General features: G+C 37.9%; 8 protein-coding genes across 8 annotated transcripts; 6 read left to right on the top strand and 2 right to left on the bottom strand.

Annotated features, from left to right (window-relative positions):
• Window positions 1–2: 2 nt before the first annotated feature.
• VCUG_01670 (uncharacterized protein) lies at window positions 3–956 on the bottom strand (the record flags this gene model as incomplete). Its single annotated transcript, XM_008076496.1, has 1 exon — window positions 3–956. A coding segment is annotated over exon 1 (948 nt), but the record flags the coding sequence as incomplete, so codon positions are not given.
• Window positions 957–2,718: 1,762 nt separating this feature from the next.
• Window positions 2,719–3,237, top strand: VCUG_01669 (uncharacterized protein; the record flags this gene model as incomplete). The annotated part of the gene is made up of 1 exon (XM_008076495.1): window positions 2,719–3,237. The coding sequence occupies one exon, from the start codon at window positions 2,719–2,721 to the stop codon at window positions 3,235–3,237; it is 519 nt and encodes a 172-aa protein (XP_008074686.1).
• Window positions 3,206–4,375, top strand: VCUG_01668 (26S proteasome subunit P45 family protein; the record flags this gene model as incomplete). Its single annotated transcript, XM_008076494.1, has 1 exon — window positions 3,206–4,375. One exon carries the CDS (start codon window positions 3,206–3,208, stop codon window positions 4,373–4,375), a length of 1,170 nt encoding a protein of 389 aa, XP_008074685.1.
• A 431-nt stretch (window positions 4,376–4,806) lies between these two features.
• VCUG_01667 (uncharacterized protein) lies at window positions 4,807–6,488 on the top strand. Its single transcript, XM_008076493.1, has one exon. It carries the CDS (start codon window positions 5,302–5,304, stop codon window positions 6,298–6,300), a length of 999 nt encoding a protein of 332 aa, XP_008074684.1. The 5' UTR covers window positions 4,807–5,301; the 3' UTR covers window positions 6,301–6,488.
• Window positions 6,489–8,165: 1,677 nt separating this feature from the next.
• On the bottom strand, window positions 8,166–8,768 carry VCUG_01666 (uncharacterized protein). The gene has a single exon (XM_008076492.1). The coding sequence runs from the start codon at window positions 8,726–8,728 to the stop codon at window positions 8,198–8,200; it is 531 nt and encodes a 176-aa protein (XP_008074683.1). The 5' UTR covers window positions 8,729–8,768; the 3' UTR covers window positions 8,166–8,197.
• Window positions 8,769–8,958: 190 nt separating this feature from the next.
• On the top strand, window positions 8,959–9,348 carry VCUG_01665 (uncharacterized protein; the record flags this gene model as incomplete). The annotated part of the gene is made up of 1 exon (XM_008076491.1): window positions 8,959–9,348. One exon carries the CDS (start codon window positions 8,959–8,961, stop codon window positions 9,346–9,348), a length of 390 nt encoding a protein of 129 aa, XP_008074682.1.
• A 6,294-nt stretch (window positions 9,349–15,642) lies between these two features.
• Window positions 15,643–16,649, top strand: VCUG_01664 (uncharacterized protein). Its single transcript, XM_008076490.1, has one exon. The coding sequence runs from the start codon at window positions 15,663–15,665 to the stop codon at window positions 16,371–16,373; it is 711 nt and encodes a 236-aa protein (XP_008074681.1). The 5' UTR covers window positions 15,643–15,662; the 3' UTR covers window positions 16,374–16,649.
• A 4,310-nt stretch (window positions 16,650–20,959) lies between these two features.
• Window positions 20,960–21,612, top strand: VCUG_01663 (uncharacterized protein). Its single transcript, XM_008076489.1, has one exon. The coding sequence runs from the start codon at window positions 21,078–21,080 to the stop codon at window positions 21,384–21,386; it is 309 nt and encodes a 102-aa protein (XP_008074680.1). The 5' UTR covers window positions 20,960–21,077; the 3' UTR covers window positions 21,387–21,612.
• Window position 21,613: the final 1 nt, after the last annotated feature.

The following is a 21,613-nucleotide window of genomic DNA, read 5'->3' as shown; positions in this document are numbered from 1 at the left end:
TTGCCATTGCCATTTCCGTTTCCATTTCCACCGTTTCCGTTGCCATTTCCATTTCCACCGTTTCCATTGCCATTGCCATTTCCACCGTTTCCATCGCCATTGCCATTTCCATTTTCATCCAACGGACGGCGTAAACGGACAACATAATTTTTGTTTTTGCCAGGATTTGCAGGATCAGTGCCATTCAGGACCAAAATATCAGCAACCTCAAACTTCTTCATATCCTCAACGTATCCTTTTTGCACCATTGTAGCACACGCCAACAAATGCTTAACAACCTCAAAGATGGTTTGCAAATATACAACCTCAAGTGGTAAGCAAATGATGGTTCCTGCCTTCCTTCTAGGTTTGCACATCTTCATTTCGTGTCTAAGAATGGCGATGAGTTCGTTGCTCAAGGTGGTCAAGAACTTGATGAACAGCTTTCGCAGGATCAGGTTTCTCAGCACGACGCTTTCAAGGCAGTGGAACACTTTGCATGGATCTAACACCCATTTGGTGCAGTGCCACGGGACTTCCAAAGCCTGCCTTGGCAGCTTCGGATGATCGCGCACGTACCACAGGAATCTGCGCATGATAAAGTTCAAGGCATTTCCATCAATTACGTTGCACCTTAGGGCCTCCTGCACGTCCAACAGGTACGATGCTGCGAATGTGCACGTCTTAAGTTTACCACACATGAAGTCAAAGCACACAATCTCAGGTTTCACCTCAAACACGTCGAAGAGGGTGTAACATGGATGTCTCTTTGGTCGCCTTGAGCAGGGAGATGATCCGCAACCGTAGCTGTCGGTAGAGAAGCACTCCTTGTCTACACTTAAGCCGCACTCAGAGAGTAGTACGGTGAGTGGACATGCGCGAGAGCTTTTGCGCCCACCGAACGATCCATCTCGGCCCATGCTGTCACAAGGTACACTCAGAACTAAGCTTGTAAAAAGGTAAAGAAGCATAGAACAGCAGTTTCCCGTTGTTTTATACTTTTAAACTGATAAATTAACCTCGTGTGAATTTATCTGTCAGCATTATTTATTATTAATCAATTATCTATCTGTTTAATATAATCGTTGCTGTGGATACGATTTCGTTGCACGAAAAGGTCGTCTTCTCGTACATGTGCAGGGAGATGTTCTCAACCACGCAGTAATTTTGTGCTGCCCAATGCACACATAGTTCTTTTCGCTTGCAATAAAGAAATGATTAAATAATCAGTGATAGATGGAATGATTAATTCGATGGTAAGATAAAACGTATTAGCGGGTGCTCATGAAGTTGAAAATCACCAAATCCACCGTAAAACACCTGTAGAGACGAAGCGTTGATTGTTGAATTCGATTTAATTGTTAGCCGTACTGTTATTCACATCATCTCTTGTAACGCCGTTGAAGCACAAGGCACCATGAGCAAGCGTTTATCACTGTGTATATTGCCTTCTCCTATTACGGACAAAAACCTCATTACCTTATTACCACGTGGCAGTCAGCACTTCGTCTAGCACCGTATTTCACTCGATAAAATATAAATTACGGAATGGTCAGCACAACTATCCCAACAACAGTTACCTCGCACGAGCATTGTAATGAGCAGCAATACGTTCTTAATTTATCATTTACATCTCGTTCTAACATTCTAATTGTTTATCGTGTGATATTCCTAAATTTGTCCGTAGCATATTTTTTTCAGTTCTTTTATTAACAAGTGGTTGATTCACGACACATGGCCAGAAGATGTGATCAAAGACAAGGGAACTCTCAAGAAAAAACGGATCATTTAAACTGCGGTAATTGTCGGTTAAAAACAAAAATAATTCTGTTCACGGTAATTTGAGGCGTAAAATCAATCATTTATTACAAACGAGCCTTAGAAGCGGATGTATGAAATATTTTTTAATTAAATCTTTTTCATAAAGATAAGAAGAACGAAACAAAGATCCTTGTTTTGAGGCCCTTCAGGCACCACACAGTTACGGATGGCCAAAGCAATTTACATTTTATTAAAGAAGAATCAGAAGAAATACACCAATTATTACGATTACCTACGTTTTTGACGTTAAAGAAACAAATTTTGATGCCCGTTAGAAGTACTTGGTAGTTGTTCCATCATTTTATCACGTGTGTTGGGCACAAAACAATTTTTGTTCGTCTTTGTACGGTACCGGTGGCGAATACTTCGATTCTGTTTTGGGTTTGAGCAGCTTCGCTGCAGTGCTAGCTATACATTAAAAGCTGTGAGAGAGTGCAATAATGGATTAATGAGCGATCAAGCAAATTAAACTGATATTTGATAAAAACACGTAAAGATAGGAGCACTAATCGAATATTTGTATGGCTGTCAACAACAGAAACATGTAAATACACCATCTGGTCATTCAATGTAAGGTAATTGGGCCAAGCGATGCTTTTCAATAATATATCATAAACCATGTATAGGTAGAAAACTTAGTTATGTTTGCTCCAAGCATGCAATTAGATACGTGGAGCTTTTCATTTCCACCACTACTCACAACAAGTTTTGTTAAACAGCATCCTATCGATAAAATTATTTATCAATGATTTATAAAAAGCTATGAATCTGCCGATAGATGCCATGCTAAACGCATATTTTGTTTTTAACACCGTTTCACGCACCTTCTCTACCAAATATGCTTTCTGGACCTGAACCAGCCGCATTCATTGAATTGGCCTATTTTATACCCTTTGTGCTGAGACTATAGAACGGCTCATGGGCCCTGCCGAGGGCTCATTGATAGTTACTGCCGGTTCTTGTTCAGGGCTCGTACCTAGCAGATTCAGACTTAACCCCTCTGAGCCACGTTGTTTTCAGCATCCATTAGAACAAATTAGTGCCTGTCGATCTTTTGCTTTCCATTTCAGCCCTGCACAAATACTTAAGTCTCTTGAGAGTCATGTCATATACCATCTTGCAACGGCGAGGGCATCCTATCCATGTATACCACCACAGTTCACCCGCAATACACGTGTTGATACTTCTATACCCCTGCTAGCATACCTTTTTCGTGTAGCGACCTGTGCCTTGAGCATTCCCACAAACGCGTCTACCCGGAGAGATTCGAATCCGGGAATCGTACGAACAGCAAACAGAAGCTCTCCGTTCATCAGCCATACCAAAGGAACCATACCATGTGTTATTCACCATTTTTGCAGTGTAAACAAATTTTTAATTTTATGGGTGTTTGTTTACACCCCCTATGTCGTTCACGACCGCATACTTCATGAATGAGACGCAAAGACTGCACAATGAGATTGAAAACAAAAGAATGGAACTGAAGAAATTGAATAAAAAGCAGTATGATCTTAACAACCAGGTACGAATGCTTAAAGAGGAGATAAGAATAGTGCAGGAACCGTCGGCAAATGTGGGTACGGTGATCAAAAAGATGGGCAAGAACAAGGTGTTGGTAAAGACACAGCCGGATGGTAAGTACATGGTGGACGTGGACGAGAAGATCAACATGGAGGAGTTGAAGCTGAACACGAGGGTTGCGCTCCGATCGGACAATTACAAACTGATTCGCACACTGCCTACGATTGTTGATCCGATTGTTTCGTTGATGATGGTTGAGAAGGTGCCTGATGCGACATATGACATGATAGGCGGTCTCAAGCAGCAGATAAAGGAGATAAGAGAGGTTATAGAACTGCCGATCAAGAATCCGGAGCTGTTTGAAAATCTGGGCATTACGCAGCCGAAGGGCGTGCTGCTGTACGGTCCGCCGGGCACGGGAAAGACACTGTTGGCACGGGCAGTGGCGCACCACACGGATTGCAAGTTTATCAGAGTGTCGGGAACGGAGCTCGTGCAGAAGTACATTGGTGAGGGCAGCAGGCTGGTCCGTGAGCTGTTCGTGATGGCACGCGAGCATGCGCCCTCAATTATTTTCATGGACGAGATCGATTCGATCGGTTCTACACGGTCGGAGGGCGGAAAGGGTGACAGCGAAGTGCAGAGAACGATGCTTGAGCTGCTCAATCAGCTGGACGGCTTTGAGAACAGGAGCGATATTAAGGTCATCATGGCAACCAACAGAATAGACATCCTTGATCCTGCACTACTGCGCACGGGCCGTATAGACCGCAAGATCGAGTTCCCCAATCCTAACGAAGAGGCACGGCTGGAGATTCTCAAAATACACTCAAGGAAAATGAACCTTGTGAGGGGGATAAGGCTGAGTGAGATTACGCACAAGCTCGTGAATGCGAGCGGAGCGGAAGTAAAGGGCGTTTGCACCGAGGCAGGGATGTTTGCGCTCAGGGAAATGCGTGTGCACGTGACACAGGAGGACTTTGAGCTGGCGGTGGCCAAGGTTATGAAGAAGGCCGACGACCCTGCGAGTGACCTGAGGAAACTGTTGAAGTAAAGCTGTTTAAATGCGTGATTGTTCTGTTTATGCATTTATGAATTGCAGTTTCTTTATATAATCGTTGTTTATGCACGATTGTATCAACAATCTCGGTAGTTGCTCTTACTTCTATTCAAGTGTTCATTCTTTCGTTGTGCTGATACCACGCCAGGAAGCTTATTTTCGTTGTAACAGCCGCAACTGTTACACCATCAATTTTAATGCATTTTTAGTTTAATACCCATAATTTGAAGTAAACACGTACAATCGATACCAATTTAGTGAATGAAGGTTTGCGGAGTAAAAAATGGTTGTGAGTAAACGAATTTTACGAAAAATGTAACAAAAATTTTGGAAAAGATTTGAAGTGTGCAAATTTGAATTACTTACGCATTGTAGCTTCTGCCAAACATACACCTGTATTGGCAGCATATCGTTATACCTGCGCGGTTATGATCGGTTTATTTGAATTATTGAATTGATATCAGCGATATGAGGGATCAGCAGAAAGCACCGTATCAACGGGGACCATGCAAAAGAGAGATAGTTGCAGCCATCAGGTGAGAACAAAAGGAATTATTTGCAACGAATGGGCATTTCTAATCCTTAATTGCACAGCACCATTCGTACGACCACCTACGCTAGTGGTTGACATCTCCTTTTTCTCTTTTTATAGATGCACCAGTCCCGATAGGCACATATTTTTGTTATTGGTCACAGCACAATGCGCCTTAATCGGGGTATAACCAAAATTACCGCAGATCGGCCGGTTCACAGCGTTACACAATACACAGCAAGATGATCGTGTTGATGTCTCTCCAACAAGCAATTGCGCTCATGTGAGGAGCGCTCTGTTCCAGAAAATTTCTATTTCGGAACACCCGTCTATAAAAAAAAATCGGATTTAAACCATCCGTAAATTAAAAGGAAAATTTGCTTTTGTAATGAACAGGTGGAACAGAAACTATGAGAGTGGTTATGGCAGGTACTACAACAATTATAACAATGGCTACGGCAGGTACTACAACACAAATTACAACGGAACGTATCCGTATCGATCATATCATGTCCCACAAACATATACCAGTTCTTACACGCCATCGTCACGCTCCCAGAAAAGTAGCAGCGGATTCGGTGCTCCCAGAATTATTTTCTTTATCGTGGCAGGGGGCATAGGCTTCATCTTCCTGGTGCTCTTCATCTTCAACTGGTGGGTGTTCGGCAGGCGGAACAAAAACTTTACCGAGAAGATGAAGTCGGAGGGTATTAGGCAGATCAAGAAGGAATTCATATCAGATAACGCGCTCAGCTCATTTGTGCTGATGAACAGCTGCGTGATAAACGGTGAAAACTGTCTGTCTGTGTTTCCTTTGCTCAACGATGTGCACCTGGTGCTCGAAAAAGACACGGTCCTAGGATCAGAGGTGAAGGACCGGCTGTACTACAGGAAGAATTATTTTGAGGTCATGATGCTGTACTACAAGGAAAGGAGCAGACTGCGGTACATTCCTGTCAGCAACGTGCGAAAGCACAACATATTTGGCATGAGCGGATTTACCAAATCATTCAAACAGTCGAAGAAGAATCGGTATACGTTACTTACGTCAGCAATAAATTTTGTGGACATTGTACTGCACCAGTCAACATTTGGGCAGGCAGATGAAGCCTTTCTGTTCTGCGTGCTCTCCGGATATTACATCGATATCATCAAGTACAATTTTATTGGCGAGCGTTTTGTCCTGGATCGATCCTATTCATTTTATTTCGAGAAGGGGCTGGCATCCGAGTGCTTTTCGTTCACTGTGGATGCACTCTCAAAGAAACTGAGCGGCCAACAGATTGATAGCCTGATAGAAACGATTGATAATGAAGATACCAAGGTCCGAATGTATTTAAGCGAAGTTGGTAATAGTACGCACGTAAACATCCCTGAACGCACATAGATGAACGGTAACCCATAACCATGGATTTGGTGGTACAGATACAAGGTCACGCCAAAACAGCGCCCTAGGAATTGCACAGCAAGGTGGAAACCAGCGCGCTAATTACGATTGTGGAATTGTTTGAAAGGCTGTGCAGCTGAATATCACACAGTAGAGGTCATCGCGTAGTAAAGCAGGTGTAATAAAACACACATATTTAGATTACTCCACTTTCATTTCGAATGGTTGTTTTATCGTTTTGATATTTCGTAGTTTCGTTCTAATTTTCGGTACCATTTCTTTACATCGCTTTGTTTCAGGCACCGTATCACAATTTTTCATTTAACCGGTACTCAATACGGTCATTTCTCGTACGTTCCTTAGATCGCACCGATCATGTGTAACAAATCGATACTGCAACACAACCATGCTGCCAAAGTAAGCTTTGTTTATTGCGTTTTTGATAAATCACGAGTAGCAGGCCTTTGTTCTACATCGGTCTTACCGCTGCTACGTCCGGTAGAGCAAATTTAGCTTAATCTGATTTACTGCTACGCAAGGGATGCACTCGGTCAAAACCTTGGTTTTGCACTGTGACAACTGTTGAAATTAACGTGGAGTTGCCGGTTAAACTTTCTCAGAAACATATTCGGTATAAAAGCGAACGAAAGAGGAATCTTGCACTTCTCGGTGCGGATGTCAATATTACCAAGTATCTATTTACCGCTAAAACTGTTTATGAATCGTACATTACAAGAAACTGTTCTTTAACTATCTTGCATCCGCTTCAAACACACAAACAGGACATGACAGAAGTTATCACAGATATTTGTGCCTAAACGCTATTGAATTGTTCTTTTTTGGACATATTTCCATTAATTCTAGTACATTATGAACAAATCGGCAATTTTCCTTTTTATTTCGCTGGTCCATAACAAATATTTCCATGCACTGTTGATTTGAACCTTTCTGGAGCGAAAATAAATCGATTCCGTGTATTTTGCTTGTGGTTTATTGTGTCGTACTGCAACTTGAACAGATATTTTCTGATGACAATTTTTGTTCAGCACATACAAATTTGAAGATGTTCGCGGTATGCTTCATCGCTAGTCCGTGAATAAATCACAGCACAGTCATGAATTGATATTATAAAAGCAAAATGGCACAAATGGCACAGTTGAATGATTTTCCCCGTACGGAATGTTATTCAAACGATGCCCTGAAACTGTAATTGAACACGAGGAGCGGATCGATAGATCGTGCAAGCGTATGATTGGTGTGAAACAAGGGATGGTAAGTGTCTGGCCAGTCCTTTTTATAAAAAGTGGATTTGCTTACCCCTCGCGTATTAATGACGTCCAAAAAATGCGCTTTTCTGGTCTACGATGGCCTTCTGGTACAAATGCGTGTTAAATAAATTTGATTTAAATTAGTGTTTACTTGAAGGATTTGGAATGGGGATTAGGCTTACAATATTTTATAGGAGAGTGCTGTTTAGTACCTGCATTCTCGTACTGCAAGCAGGCGGTGCATTTGTAAAGGCGTTTTGAAAACTTTTTTGTGATAACACCAGAGCGCTACTTATTTGCTCTTCGTTAGAAGCTGTTCACTTACCTCCTTACATAACGGAAGTACCCGGCCCGTCTGATGGAGCGGATAGCGCAGATCAACAGGCGGCATACTAGAAAGTGATCACACATCCGAACACTACCGTAGCGGAAACCCATGAGGAACACGAGCTGCAATAGCACGAACTCACATGCACACCGAACCGAGCAGCACCAGGAAAACCAAAAAAATATTATTGGATGAAATAACGCGCGCTCAACAAACAGCAGCTTAACGCGGACACCGCATACGCAAGAGGTAAAAAACTGTAAACTTAACTTACTTTACTACTAAGAACTTTGCACCATCATTATGATATCACGCACGAACTATTCGAATTTTGACCCGGAGCACTTGTAAGCACGATAGGCCGAGGACGGCACGCTTCTTCGTCGCGCAGAAACTTCCAGAACCCAGTCTTCAACTCCTCCACCGTTATTTCAAAATCGGTTTTCTGACTGCCATCCGGCATCGGAGGCGGCAACAATCCTTGTTTTTTCGCGTACGAGAACATGTCAGCTGAAAGATACGACCTGCTGCGGCTTTTAATATATGGATCGTTCATTATACTCATATTCACCAGTTTCTCCTTCATAAGCACAGCATAATGCGGACTTGGTTTCTTGGTGCACATTTTGTGCACATCAAAATAAAGTATGCTTGTATCGTCATAAACTTGAGGTATCTTTGCGATTAGCCCATCATTCACATAGTATTTCGTATAACCATTCTCGCTCTTACAACTATATGTATCACCATTATCAGGAAAACTCACAGCACGATCTTCACAGCCTAAGACCATACAGATCGAAAGAACAGCCAACAAAAATACTGAGACCATAATTTTGTTATCTTCTTCTTTTTTATACCTTTATTCCGGCTTTCATTTTTTATTTAAAACCGATAAAGGAAATTTTTTACTGATTGATAAAAGTGCGTAATACGATACAATCGATCGCGTGGTTGCCGTATATCTTCCGGAAACACGGGTTGACACGCCATAGCACCACATGATATAGCATTTGCTCTTTGTGCGACTGTTTTTGTATTGCAAAAAGATGCTTTTAGCGAATGTTGGAGCGTGAAAACGTCGTAAATACGTTTTTAATCATTAAATTCGGTATTTCGCACCTGTTTATCGTTATAATATCCTCGGAAAACGAACCAAATGGAAATGAAATCCGCCTTTTTTGCGACAATTTGCTTTTTATGGCTCATTTGACAATTACAATTGGACAGCTCATATCACTGATCACAGTGTTGATGGACATTTATGGCCAACGTCTTTTACAAAAATATTCAATGTTGAGTCTTAGTAATTTTTTTTTGTTTAAATTTAATGAGATGGCGTTACGTTTATTTTTGGAAGTAAATCTGGCACATTTAATTGGACAATGCATGGATTGGATTCAAAGTGGTAACGTAATTTTGATATGGAAAGTGAAAGTGTTGGCGATTTGACGGCTTAAATACTCTGCTTGTAGCTATCAGTGACCACGAGGAACAAAACATCACGGCTGACAGCGAAACGAGTACCTTATCACTGATAGGAAGCTTCCATGTGTTTTACTCAATTTAGTATGAAAAAAGCATTTTTAGCATGTACTCATTCGTTTACCTCGCAAATTGCAGTCTACGCATACGGCGACTCTAAGATTAAAGAAGACAAAACGGTTTAATTTCAGGCACATAAACCCTTTTAATGCACAATGATCGAGCAACACAACTTTTGTATAGCGTCGTTACATACCAGAGCATACGCTACAACAATCGGTTGGTTTGCTTGGCTCGGCTGGCAGAGTCTGGGCCCTCGAATGGATTTCTTATTATGACTTGTTCAGGCAGATTTCTAAATTGCGAGTGTATAGGCTTAATTCTATTCGAATCTTCCTTGTTTTAAACATATTTTCCGTTTTCTGCTACGACTTTGATGGAAAACCTTCGATCACAGGAAATTAACTTAGGCTGCGAACCGGATAGTATGTCAATCAATTCGTGATAGGGATGTTATGTGATTATGCCGCTTTCCTACTTTTGGCACAATACCTCCATGCAAGGAATCGTTTGTTCCATAAAATTTTGTTTTAGTCATCCACCGGGTCGTTTGCTTGTGTGGCGGTTCTTTGAAGTAAATATTTTTAGTTTTTCACACTCACTCACGAGCAGAGCAGTGCAGACTTAATACGACTCTAATTCCTAGTACTTGCGCAGATAAAGGAGCTTAAAGCGAATAATCATTTTACTCGACTGTTAACCTTGCTAACGATGAGCGTATGTTTTGAGGTGCTAGTTTTGCAGAAAATTGTCATTTACTCACAAATTTTTTTGTATTTGCCCTTTAAGTACGGTGAACAGGTGGCCATGTGATACATAGTTTATTTTGGCAAGAAATTACGTTAGCTACGCTATTTCTGTTTATAGAACAGAAAAACTCATTGTAAATCCGTAAAAACTCTTTCTTTTTTCTAAATTATTGTTTTGGTTGTTGTATATGCATGTTTAGCGCCTTTGGGCAAGAAACAAACAGCCAACAGCAGCTAAAAATCGCACTTGCACATATTTTTATACAAAAATTGGTTTAGTATGCTTCAGAAAGGAAGGATTGTCTCTCTGTTCTACACAAAAGTACGAGATAAAAATATTTAAATTGCTTAGAAAGGCTAAATGGTTTTTTTTCAACAAAGAAATGATCCATTTTTAGTCACTTTTTATTCATTTTGAGCAGATATTATGTATTTCGATGAGAGAGATATACAAGAGAGCAGTGTTCTCATTCAGTTTTGCGAATGCTGTTCTTGTACCTTAGTTATGTGTCTGTCCCGATATGTGCTGTAATGTCACGAGAAAGTTGGCAAAGTGGCCATCAAACTGTTATCGAACCTTTAATGGCACAATTATGAGAATCGTTATGTAAAGTACTGAGAGCAAATAATTTCTCCCCAGTAATCGTGCAAATTTCAGATAAGCTAGATCGGTGCATGAACCGTGCTCGTTGTGCATAGTAAATGAATCAAAGATCGTGCAGTTTGTGTGAAGAATGGAAATGTTTTTCGCTTGTTTGACCAAGTTACATAAAAACAATTGTTATGACGAGTATTGGTCAGCGTGTTTTGGTGTTAATTATGTTGCCTGTGCCTGGGCTTACGAGCCTGCGATTGGGTTGTTCTTGTTCCGGTAGTGCCAGTATTATTGCAGTGGATATCTTTTTAACATTCCGTTTGTCCTTCTGTTGACGAGATAGCACCCCATCTCCGCATCAAAAGCAGGTTTACCTTTCAAATTTGCAATACCCGATTTCCTGTAAAACCTCCGCACTTCGTATGTACAACAAATTCGAACGTTATCTTCCGCAAATTATTAACTATTGCGGTGCTTTTTGTGGTATTTATTCCGGTGTACTCTGTGCCATAGTCTTCATTTTTATTCTAAAAATGTAAAACTTTTTTTAAACTGCCGCCAATTCCATGGTAGTGCTGAAAGTTACAAATAGATCCAGTATCGTCTCAAATCCACTCCGATTTTAATCCACACCTTGTTGTTTGATCTGAATATATGCTTTGAGAATGTTCTCCGCAGGAAAACATCGTACATTTATCAAGGTAACTTATATTTCGATTAATACGTAGAATTGGATGCATGTAGCGGAAATTTGCGAATTTATTATCGTTGTTTGAGGAAAGTGCTTGGTGTAGAATAAGAGGTAAAAATTTGAATACGAGTTATTAACCATGGATATGTTAATATCAGTCCTGTTGTCAAACTTTAAAGTCTATTTTTAATAATAGCAAGAATCTTTTCATCAAAGTTGGCAATCTATGAAAATGCCGTACTTGCACTCGAAACTTTCGTTTTCCATGTAAAATACATTTATTTATCACATCGCATCAACTGAACAAACACCTTTCTAGTCAGTAGGGATTGGCTGTGGCCACGGTCTCCTGACACATGGGCCAAATTCCTAATGCACGTATTTTCTTATTATCTTACCAACTTTCAGTATAAATAGAAAGACAAAATGAGAGCTGGTTAGTTGGTTCAATAAGAATAAATTATCATTTGTTATGGTACGAAATACAAGGTTGATGCCATTGTTTGATTTGTTTCCTCTGAGACGAGTCCTATTTCATTTTATAAACTGTGTATGATGGCACAACTTTTTTGAACAACTTACTTTTTACTTCTGGTGAAAAATGCACAGTATAAAGAATGGCTAGAAACATATATAAATGAAAACTTGTGAGAAAGAAGATTTTATTCTTGATTTACAACCAAACTTTATTCTGATCTGTTCTATAAACGGAAATAGCGTGATTAATTTTAGATGGTAAATGCACCGTAGAAAATGAGCAAATCCCAGAAAGAAATAGAATGAATACTTTGGCGGAACAATGGAGGTAAATGATTGTGCAAATGAACGGATATTAAAAAATTTACAGTGCTAATCGAATCTTTAAGGTGATACACCACCACATAAAGTATCCACCACGGTTTATAATGAAGTATCAAAATAGCTTCGTCTCTAGCAACTTTATTTAACACTTTTTTGCGCACCGGTTCCATCAATTATGCTTTTTTTGGCCTATTCCAGACAATTCTTTTGCCCTTGGGGCTAATGTACGTTTATTTCCTACAATCTCCTCCTTGACTTGCAAGACAGCTCATAGGACCTTTCTAAGGAAACACCAATTACTGTTAGTTGCTAATATTCCTCGTTCCAAGCCAGTTTCTGATGTGTAAATGACACGGTATTCCTATTTATTTTGCAATTCAACATCTGTTGCTGCCGATTGGTGTTGCCGCTTTTCAACACATCAAATAGGCACTTATAACACAAAGAGGCCATGTAGCTCCGTTAAATGCGTTCAACAAAACATCCATAAAAAATAGCTTTCTCATATTTCATCTTTAACCTCCTCCACCCTACGTGACAACCAATTGTTCAGTTCATAACTTAGTCCCAAAAAACGCGGTATCTCCGTTGTTCATCACTGAATTGATTATAACAAATCTCATTTAGTCCACTGTTTAATTGACCGATCCTGGACATCAGACCACTGCAATACGAACATATTTTTCGGGTCTTTTCACTTTCTTCTAGAACAGCGTGCCTCATAATTAACACATTTTTTTCCATTTCTGAACAGTGCGGGCCTAAACGTATTTAGTGATATAAATCGAATCGGAAAGCCATATAAACGACCAAGCGTTTTAAGTTGCGGTTTATAAAGGTATTTTGTTCAAAATCGACATGAATTGTAATATTGTGACAGATAAACGCAGCCATAACCGTTATAATATTTTAAGTCGATTACTTCTTTGTCTTAGAATCAAACAAAACAATTTTTGAACACGAACAGCGATAAATCAGAGCTCAATAAGCAGTTCTTGCTGATAACGGTACAACTGAAAAGACCAAAGGTGCTTTCAGACTGATAGACCTCTTGGAAGGAATGTTACCTAAATCATGCTCTGCATGTTAAAATCACCGCAGCGATTGCAGCACGACCTTCTTTTGCGATAGTAATGTGCACTAGGTTCCCCGACTGTTCAGTTCTCTGGTGATAAAACGTATTGTTATAATGCTTTTCATAGCATATTTGTAATTATTGTTATTCAACTACCTACTGAGTGATTACCATGATCTTAAATACATAAATGGTGGTTTGAGGGTTACTTAGTATAAAATTTACAATTTTGTTCTACACCGAGTTATTTGCACTGCTAAGTTGCAGTTCAAAAACAATATTTGAGCTATTTTTAATTTGATATTTTTAATCGAGCTCTCTTTTCAGCATACAGTATTACCATATGGGTGTTAAATGATGGTATAAACTCATCAAATTGTAAGTAGTGCTCAAAATGATGTACCATCACATATAACCACCTATTGCTGCAAAACTCAGCAGCACCTTCCTATAACCTGAGACAAGGGCTATCAATATTTGCAGGACTCGAAGTGCATTCTACCGTACTATGTAATAAATTGCAATAGTTACTTCACAGAGGACAACGTGGTTAGTTCTGCTGTGTTGACAGGTTCTAACTCATCCTTGTTCTCTTAAAAACTTTGTATGTATAGTTCGCTTTTAGTAATGTTTCCTTAACGAAATAAATTTTTAGAAAAATATTTGCGGCGGTTTATTGAGCAGACGCAACTTGCGATAGCAATGAAACAAAGGTAACATCTGTGACAATCAGGCACGAACTTAGTGCCACACCATCAACCTTAATAATGAAACGCGCTGCTTTAACGCAATACAAACCTAACGCAAAACGTATCAGAATTTTGAAACGAAACGTATTTGATTGGTAAGTGATATGTTCCCTTCCAATTACGTGTAAACAACTAGTACGGTTACGTATAATTTCATTTGAACAAATATCTTAATGTATGACACTGTGTATGGCCAAAGAAAACGCAATTTCATCGATTTATTAAAAATAATTTCTCTACGTAATACCCTTATAGAGAATAAATTACTCTTGTCCTTAAAAGTAATATTTGTGACCAATAAAATATTCTGCAGGTCTACGTATAGTTAAGTTATCTGTAGAATGGCAGAGAATGTTTCTTTGGAAGTGGTTAGATTTTGTTTGATGTATTTACGTTTTACACAGCCATCGAAGCTGTTTACTAGGTTATATACCTTCAATAACTTTACAAACCTCGTTCACAATAATATGCTGTTCATACACAAATCAACGTGTCAAGATAGCTATTTGCCAACGCTGCCAACGCAGAAAGTCTTGGAATGTGCCATGCTTTGGTTGTGCAATATTTCAGTTTGAGTTTACCGGCAATAACCACCTTTTTTGCACTTATAACAAATGGCAGGTTGACCAAATAGTAAAATATGACGTGCCTTTTAATATTTCTCCATCACCACTAATTTTCATCAGTTGTTCGAAATAAATTGGTACAATTCTAACGATGTACAGTTTGGCGAAGCGGTACTAGTCCAAACAAACGAAGCACCTAAAAGGGACATAACAAGTGCGTAGTCTAGAACACGCCCAAAAACACAAATAATATAACATGCCACAGTAATTGACGGATAATCAGCATTACAGAACCAATCACATCATTTTTTATTTATTTTACGCAATGTTTCACCAATCTATAAACCATCACAACAAAATGGTTTTCAATTTAATTTTACGCTCGCGTCCGTCATCAATCGTTTTAAGTAATGGTCAAGAACGTATGACAATCACAATATTACCAATAATAAATAATGAATGAAAATGAATTTAGTTAATTGGTATTTGCTTGATGAGCTCCATTCACGGGTATTTGTGTGGCTGTTAAAATGTTTGAGTGGTGCTATCAAGTCGAAAATGATAGCGTACAATTGCATATTGCGCTATTCATTCCCCTTTCAGACACCGGCACGTCACTTTGTTCAATCAAATAAAAATCATTTGTTAGCGTCAATTATATGGGAAAAGGAAAAATTTAAGCAGAAAAAGAGGGTTATGAATTACAATTGAAAGAAATTTTCCGGAAGTAAAGCGTACATCACTCGATAACACGCATTCATTAGCGACATAATTTCATATTTTTGTAACGTTTCTATTTATAACATGGTGTAATAAATATGTCGCTTATTAAAGGAGATAAATTCTGTCATTTGCCATATTAGTATTTAAAACATTCCTTAATGATACATCAAATGATACAACACTAACAATACTAAATTTGAAAAATCATCAAAGATGAATAACCAATGACTTTTTCCTTATCTAGATAATATTTTAGAAGTGATAAAATATAAATGATGAGAAAGGAAAGCGAAGTGATGAGGAGGAAGAGCTTTATAAAAATGGGCGAAAGGTACGGCGACAGCAGATACATGGGATACTACCATAGGGAATGCAGCAGTAACAGGGTTTATGGCGAGAATGAACACGGCAGTAACTTTCACGCTATGGCCGGCTTCTTTGCATCTAATAATTATGAAATGCGCAGCAAAACCAAGAAAAGTGGCTGTTATGGCAGGAATGAAGGTGTTTATAGGGTACCAAGGATAAGTAACTGTCCGGGATATGTTAGGAGCCACGACAAGAGCTATATACCGTTTAACGTCACCAACAGTGCATTTAAGAACTCATCAACCAAGCTGAACTTGCCATATACCTTCTTCACATTGACAAATACCTCGCTCCAGCACCGCATCCTCACAAAGCTATTCACATCACCGCCCCAGATATTTTTTCAGTTCACGCCATTTGTGCTGGTAATTGCAACAATTTACATAAGAAGGCACTCATACCACACGGGGATGTACAACAATTTTATGAATTTCTTTTTTATCGGATGTTGTATCGCTAAAAAAATATGGAACGATAAGGTGTGTAGGGTCGAATCGTGGATGAGAATAGAAGAGAGAAGTGCATTAGAGTGCCACTTCTGCAACAATGTCGATTACGATTTTATAGTGAGCGAAAAAGAGTTTGGATGGTGGATGGTCATGCTTTGTAATTGAAGAATCGAATACCTATAAGGCATGCATGTCGTAAAGCGTATAATTGGATTTAAAGCAGTAGAAGAATGCTTTAGAAGATGTAAACTGCCTGCGATCATGTGCACGTGGAAAGTCGAAAGCTGAGTGTTTTGCGATTTAATATGTGCAAAATGATTTTTTAATGAGCAATCAAAATATAGCGACCAATATCGACGCGTTGTACTGAATGCAGTGGTGGCATGCACTCGCTTTCTGATATGCCAATGCTTGGCGGCAAGTTCCGAATAGATACACAAATAATAAAATACTTTAAAGTCTTTAAATTTTCATTTATCTTTCATTTACCTTAATTATTTAATTTGAACTAATTCGGGAAAATAAAAGAAAGACAGTGCGGTAAAAACAATTTGATGCTGATAATGTTGTGTCAATTACGACCAACATATTCCGAGAGTTGGATGGTATTGATTTAAAATAATTTAGCCTGTACATATTGAGAGGAAAACAGCTTCAAAGGACATATGATGCGAATTGTTGACGGTGAATACATATGGAACAGCAGGTTGCATCTGAATGTCTAAATATCAGTTCTTAATTTATAATGGTACATAAAGGGAAAAATGAGCAGAACCAAGGTGATTTGTACATCTCCTTCTTAACTTCAACACATGGTATCGGAGTATAAATACTATAAATGTGACAATTTCGCAGACACTCCTTCTTAGATACCAAGTCGTGACCGCAAAATCAATACGGTGTGTTCTGCAGCCCTAGCAACTTGTTTCGGTTTTTTGAGATTTCTTCAAATTAGACCTGCACTTAGGCAATTTGTATTAATTGCAAACCAGCAAATACATGACAGTACTTCTCATTTGGCTTAACTCGAGTTTCTAACTTTCATTGCAGAATGGAAAGAACACCAAAAAGGTCAATTTAGTATTTTATAAAATGGGTAATACTATCAATCAGGGCGTATGAACATGATCACAGCTCTTCTAACATTTCTGAACCGACTTCTCTTGACTGCAAAATAAAAGTGGAACAGCTCCAAAGCACAAACATTAGCACATAGAAATGCGATAAAAATATATAAATGTGATCGCAAAGAACCAACGAGCTTGAATGACCAGCTGAATATCACATGTTTTGTTTCGGTGTGCTACTAGGATGCAAACAAATTGATGATTTAATGTTCATCTCCGGCTAGAATAAAACCATGATTAAAACTAATGCTGTTAAATTAATTAATAAACAATTTTTTGGACAACAGCTTTGATATCATTACAACAATAACAAAGCAAAGTCATTGAGACACCACCGTGTTATTTTATTTGTATAACCGGGAATAAAATGCTCGATAAATTCTTGCAGGTACTGCTACTGTATATTAAAAGTCTTTTATTCGAAATTAGGTTTAACAATTTAATCCTGAATTTATCCTTAACAGCAGAGTAGCATTCGAATAAATTTTGTTTGCTGTGTTAAATCCAATGGTAACATGGTGTTACACTTCATGCCAAAAACTATCCTCCTATTTTGATTAATTATTAGTATTTACGTATTATGGCGAAAAAATTGATAATTTTGGCCGAGTTTTTATTTTTATGATTTAGTCGTTTCTTCTACCATCATTCGGTGACCAATTGAAGAAATACTTGCAAAAGTGTACAGTTTCACGAATAATTGTAATATTATGGAAATTGCTAGAAAAAGGCTGTTTGCTTCTATGAACGTATATTTGATGGAAAGATGTAACACATCCGTGCTCTTAACGTACAACAAGGCGTTCTTTAACAAAACAACCCTCAAAAGTATGATAAAATGCAGTGTTAGTGATAATAGTTGATTAAATTAATTGTTAGAAATCTATTCTAACTGATCGCAAGTCACACCATTAAATCATATGAAGTACATGTTTGGTAAAGAAATACTCCAACTAAATGATAAAACTTCTAACCCAAAACAAGCACCGGAAATATCATACAGTAAAGCAATACATTAACCATTGACATGTACACAAAAGCAAACAATGCATTTCAGCTGTTATTTGTGGATCAGCTTATGCAAGATTGTTTAAGAATGTCGCATTACGGGAGCGGTCCTGCCCGGCTGGAACAATTATTAACCAGGTTACAGGCCAACGTATTGTTATTTTGGAACATAGAATGAGGGTTTCCAAGTTTGGCCTCAAGAATTTATAAAAATCCTATAAAACATGTTGGAAAACGGCAATGAAAATGATTACTACAGAATTAACAATTCAATAGCATCGCTTTGACACTCTGCTAGTGTTTTCATCATTTGTATAGGTCAGGTTCATAATTTTTTCCAATTTTTAGATAGTATACGACGTTGGACAGGTTATTTCAGCTGAATGTTAAAAACTCTTATCAACTTTAAATATGACATAATATTTGAGATGCAACTATGATGTAAGGATCTTCACTCCTGTGGTAGAAAGAAATCGAGGCGATCCTCTAAATGAAATTTTCGTTTTTGGTGGTACTTTTTTATCTATTGTGGCATCTATTTCGTCTAATTACGTCATGCAATTTCCCTGAATAAATTATATGATCTTCAAAACATTTTCCTTATCGAAAAAACAGTATTTCTAAATCGCGATTGCCATATCGTTTTAGGAACTATTTTTTCATTTTCTGTAAATGTTTCCGTCCAAAAGCGCTGAAAATGTTAAGTGATAGCAATTCACACCGGAAACTTTTGTAAATAACCCAGCAAAGATATATAGTTGGAATTTGATAAATATTTTGAACAATAGGAAAAATATAATCGAACACTTTAGGCAATGCGCCATACGAAAATCTTTGGCTGAAAATGCGCAAGTTTTTTTATAATTATATTTGATCTATCCTCTTCGCTTTCCTATAAAGCTTGATCTTGGTAGAACTTCTGTAAAAAGAAGGTGAGTCGAAATGAGCTACAATTCGAAAAAGGAATATACCGCTAGAATCGAACAATTGAGAATATAATTATGGTGCCAGATTGCTAATTATCTACTGTTGAATCGCTTACAATCGCGCAAGATTAATTTTTAGTCACGGACTATTTTTATCGACGAATATTTTTGGTTGGGAAATGAATTGTTCTGGTGCATGGAACACTCATTGCGTACAAGATTAACACAATAGGTGGGGTTGATTCAACATAGAATGTCAAAATAATGGCGTGAATGCAGATTGAATGAATATAAATGGTGTTTGCCCAGGTTTAGCAGAGGTAAAATTTTTTATATAAATCAATATGAATTTAGCGGACTGCAATCGGAAGTGGTTTAAAAAAAAGATACCGTACTGCAAGGTGTACCAGAATATCATCTCATCTATCATAATTTGCCAATGAAGTTGAACGAGAAGTACCTGTAAGAACAACATTAATGTTTTAATTACCTGAAGCTTTTATTGCTCTTTTTTCTTCTTGTCTTCAGAGATAAAGTTCTTTGCGCCGTGCCGCTACGTCCGTTTTGGATGATTCATTATGGCAATGTTGGGTAATCCTACTGCTAGGGTATTGTAAGAATTACACTTATCGGAAAGTCTCTGTTAACATTTGCTTATTTTAAGTGACCATATTTAATAAGTTTTGGCATCATTAAGAAGCATGTTTAGTTAATATGTACATGTTATACCCTATATTCGAGTACCAAAGTTTCTGGCTAACCTCCCAACGGTTCCTAAGAAAGGGTTTAATAAGTCTCTAAATGGAGCTTGTAGTCAAGGGATGCAAAATATGAGTTGCTCATGAGTTTATTATACTATAAATACTTGATTTGTGCATATAGAATGTGTAGATATTATAACACTATAGGAAATGGTGCGAGAGCCATCAGTTTTTTGCATCAAATCGTTGGAAATGCCCAAGTGATAGATATCTTTTTGAAATAAACGCTGAACAAGTCATTTTAAGTGTTATAGAACCATGTAATTTATATTTAGCCATGTTTGGGTAAATATGCGTATTAAAATACATTTCTAAAATGACAGGTTTTTACCGGCATAACCTTTTGCATATGCGAGTTATTGGTTTTCTTGCGCTCTTTTTAACCCAAGGACATTGCATTCAGAATGAAAAATAGCTCTAAAAAATTGTTTAAAAGATTATCTGAGGTAAATTGAACTACAATGATTGTCATTATAATTATATTATAACATCGACTCAGTATATAAGATGAATTATATCGTTCTAACCTATTTAATCACAACTTTGTGCAAATTGCAATTGTTATAGCATAATTCGTGGTATACTGATTATTTCTTTGAACATGGAATAGAAGACGAAAAAAATCATAAAATATTCTTAATATGTGATATTGAATAAATCGTGATGGCCAATCGTTTTAACTTAGCAATTTTGATAGGATAAATTGTACATATACGATATGGGCTTATATTTAAATAAAACGTAACCGTATTCAGATCGATTCGAGTTAAGATATGATGATTGATCATCATTTTTTTCATAAAAAATGATTGGTTCTTTAGCAATTGATTCAATAGTTAATCTAAATACGTAATATTATGTACCAATAAATGATTTAACATTGACGGCCCCATTTTTTAGTCAAAATTAGAAAATAATACAAAGTATTAGTTTATACAACAGTATCATCATCATTTTTCGTTTTCTCAGCATCACACATCCAATAATTTTCTTGTACCGCTGCATGCGTTCGTTCAAAGATCAAAAAGTTGCGATTTGTGCCCCTATATGGACAACAAGCTCATTCACTACCTCCAGAACAAGAACTTCCGCAAGAAGAAGGAAAAGTCGCTTCCACCACAACCAAAGAGACAAACAACACGCTGGTCACAAAAGGAGACACAACTGTTCTACAAGGCATTAGAACTCTGTGGCCTTGATTTCACTTTGATCAGCAAGCTCTTTGTGAAAAAGAGTAGGAAGCAGGTAAAGAAAAAGTACATGAAAGAGGAAGGCTTAAACAGAAAAAAAATTGAGGAGATAGTCAAAAATGCAAATTTTGATGAGGAGAGGTATAATGCCCTGAAGGATGTGTGATGCCTATGCTTAGTAGCAATGCATGTTGTAAATGGAGCTGTAAGACGTACTTTTTTCTTTCAGGTGCATGGTTATGAGAAATTTGATCAAATACGATGTGGTGATTTGAACATTTCCTTGCTTAACGCACTCCCCATTCTGTGAAACGTTATTTCTTGTTGTATTGCACTGTTGTAAAACGCGGTACGTGTTTCTTCTGTGTATATTATGGTACTTCCTCAGCTTTG

The sequence above is a fragment of the Vavraia culicis genome (assembly GCF_000192795.1).
Source record: "Vavraia culicis subsp. floridensis unplaced genomic scaffold supercont1.28, whole genome shotgun sequence".
Classification (NCBI taxonomy): domain Eukaryota; kingdom Fungi; phylum Microsporidia; family Pleistophoridae; genus Vavraia; species Vavraia culicis.
Note: the sequence above shows the minus strand (reverse complement) of the source record. Positions and strands in the feature narration are given on the sequence as shown.

Excerpts from the sequence above, each read along its gene's own strand:
- VCUG_01667 (XM_008076493.1), top strand. The coding sequence starts at position 5,302 with ATGAACAGGTGGAACAGAAACTATGAGAGTGGTTATGGCAGGTACTAC.
- VCUG_01666 (XM_008076492.1), bottom strand. The coding sequence starts at position 8,728 with ATGGTCTCAGTATTTTTGTTGGCTGTTCTTTCGATCTGTATGGTCTTA.
- VCUG_01664 (XM_008076490.1), top strand. The coding sequence starts at position 15,663 with ATGATGAGAAAGGAAAGCGAAGTGATGAGGAGGAAGAGCTTTATAAAA.
- VCUG_01663 (XM_008076489.1), top strand. The coding sequence starts at position 21,078 with ATGGACAACAAGCTCATTCACTACCTCCAGAACAAGAACTTCCGCAAG.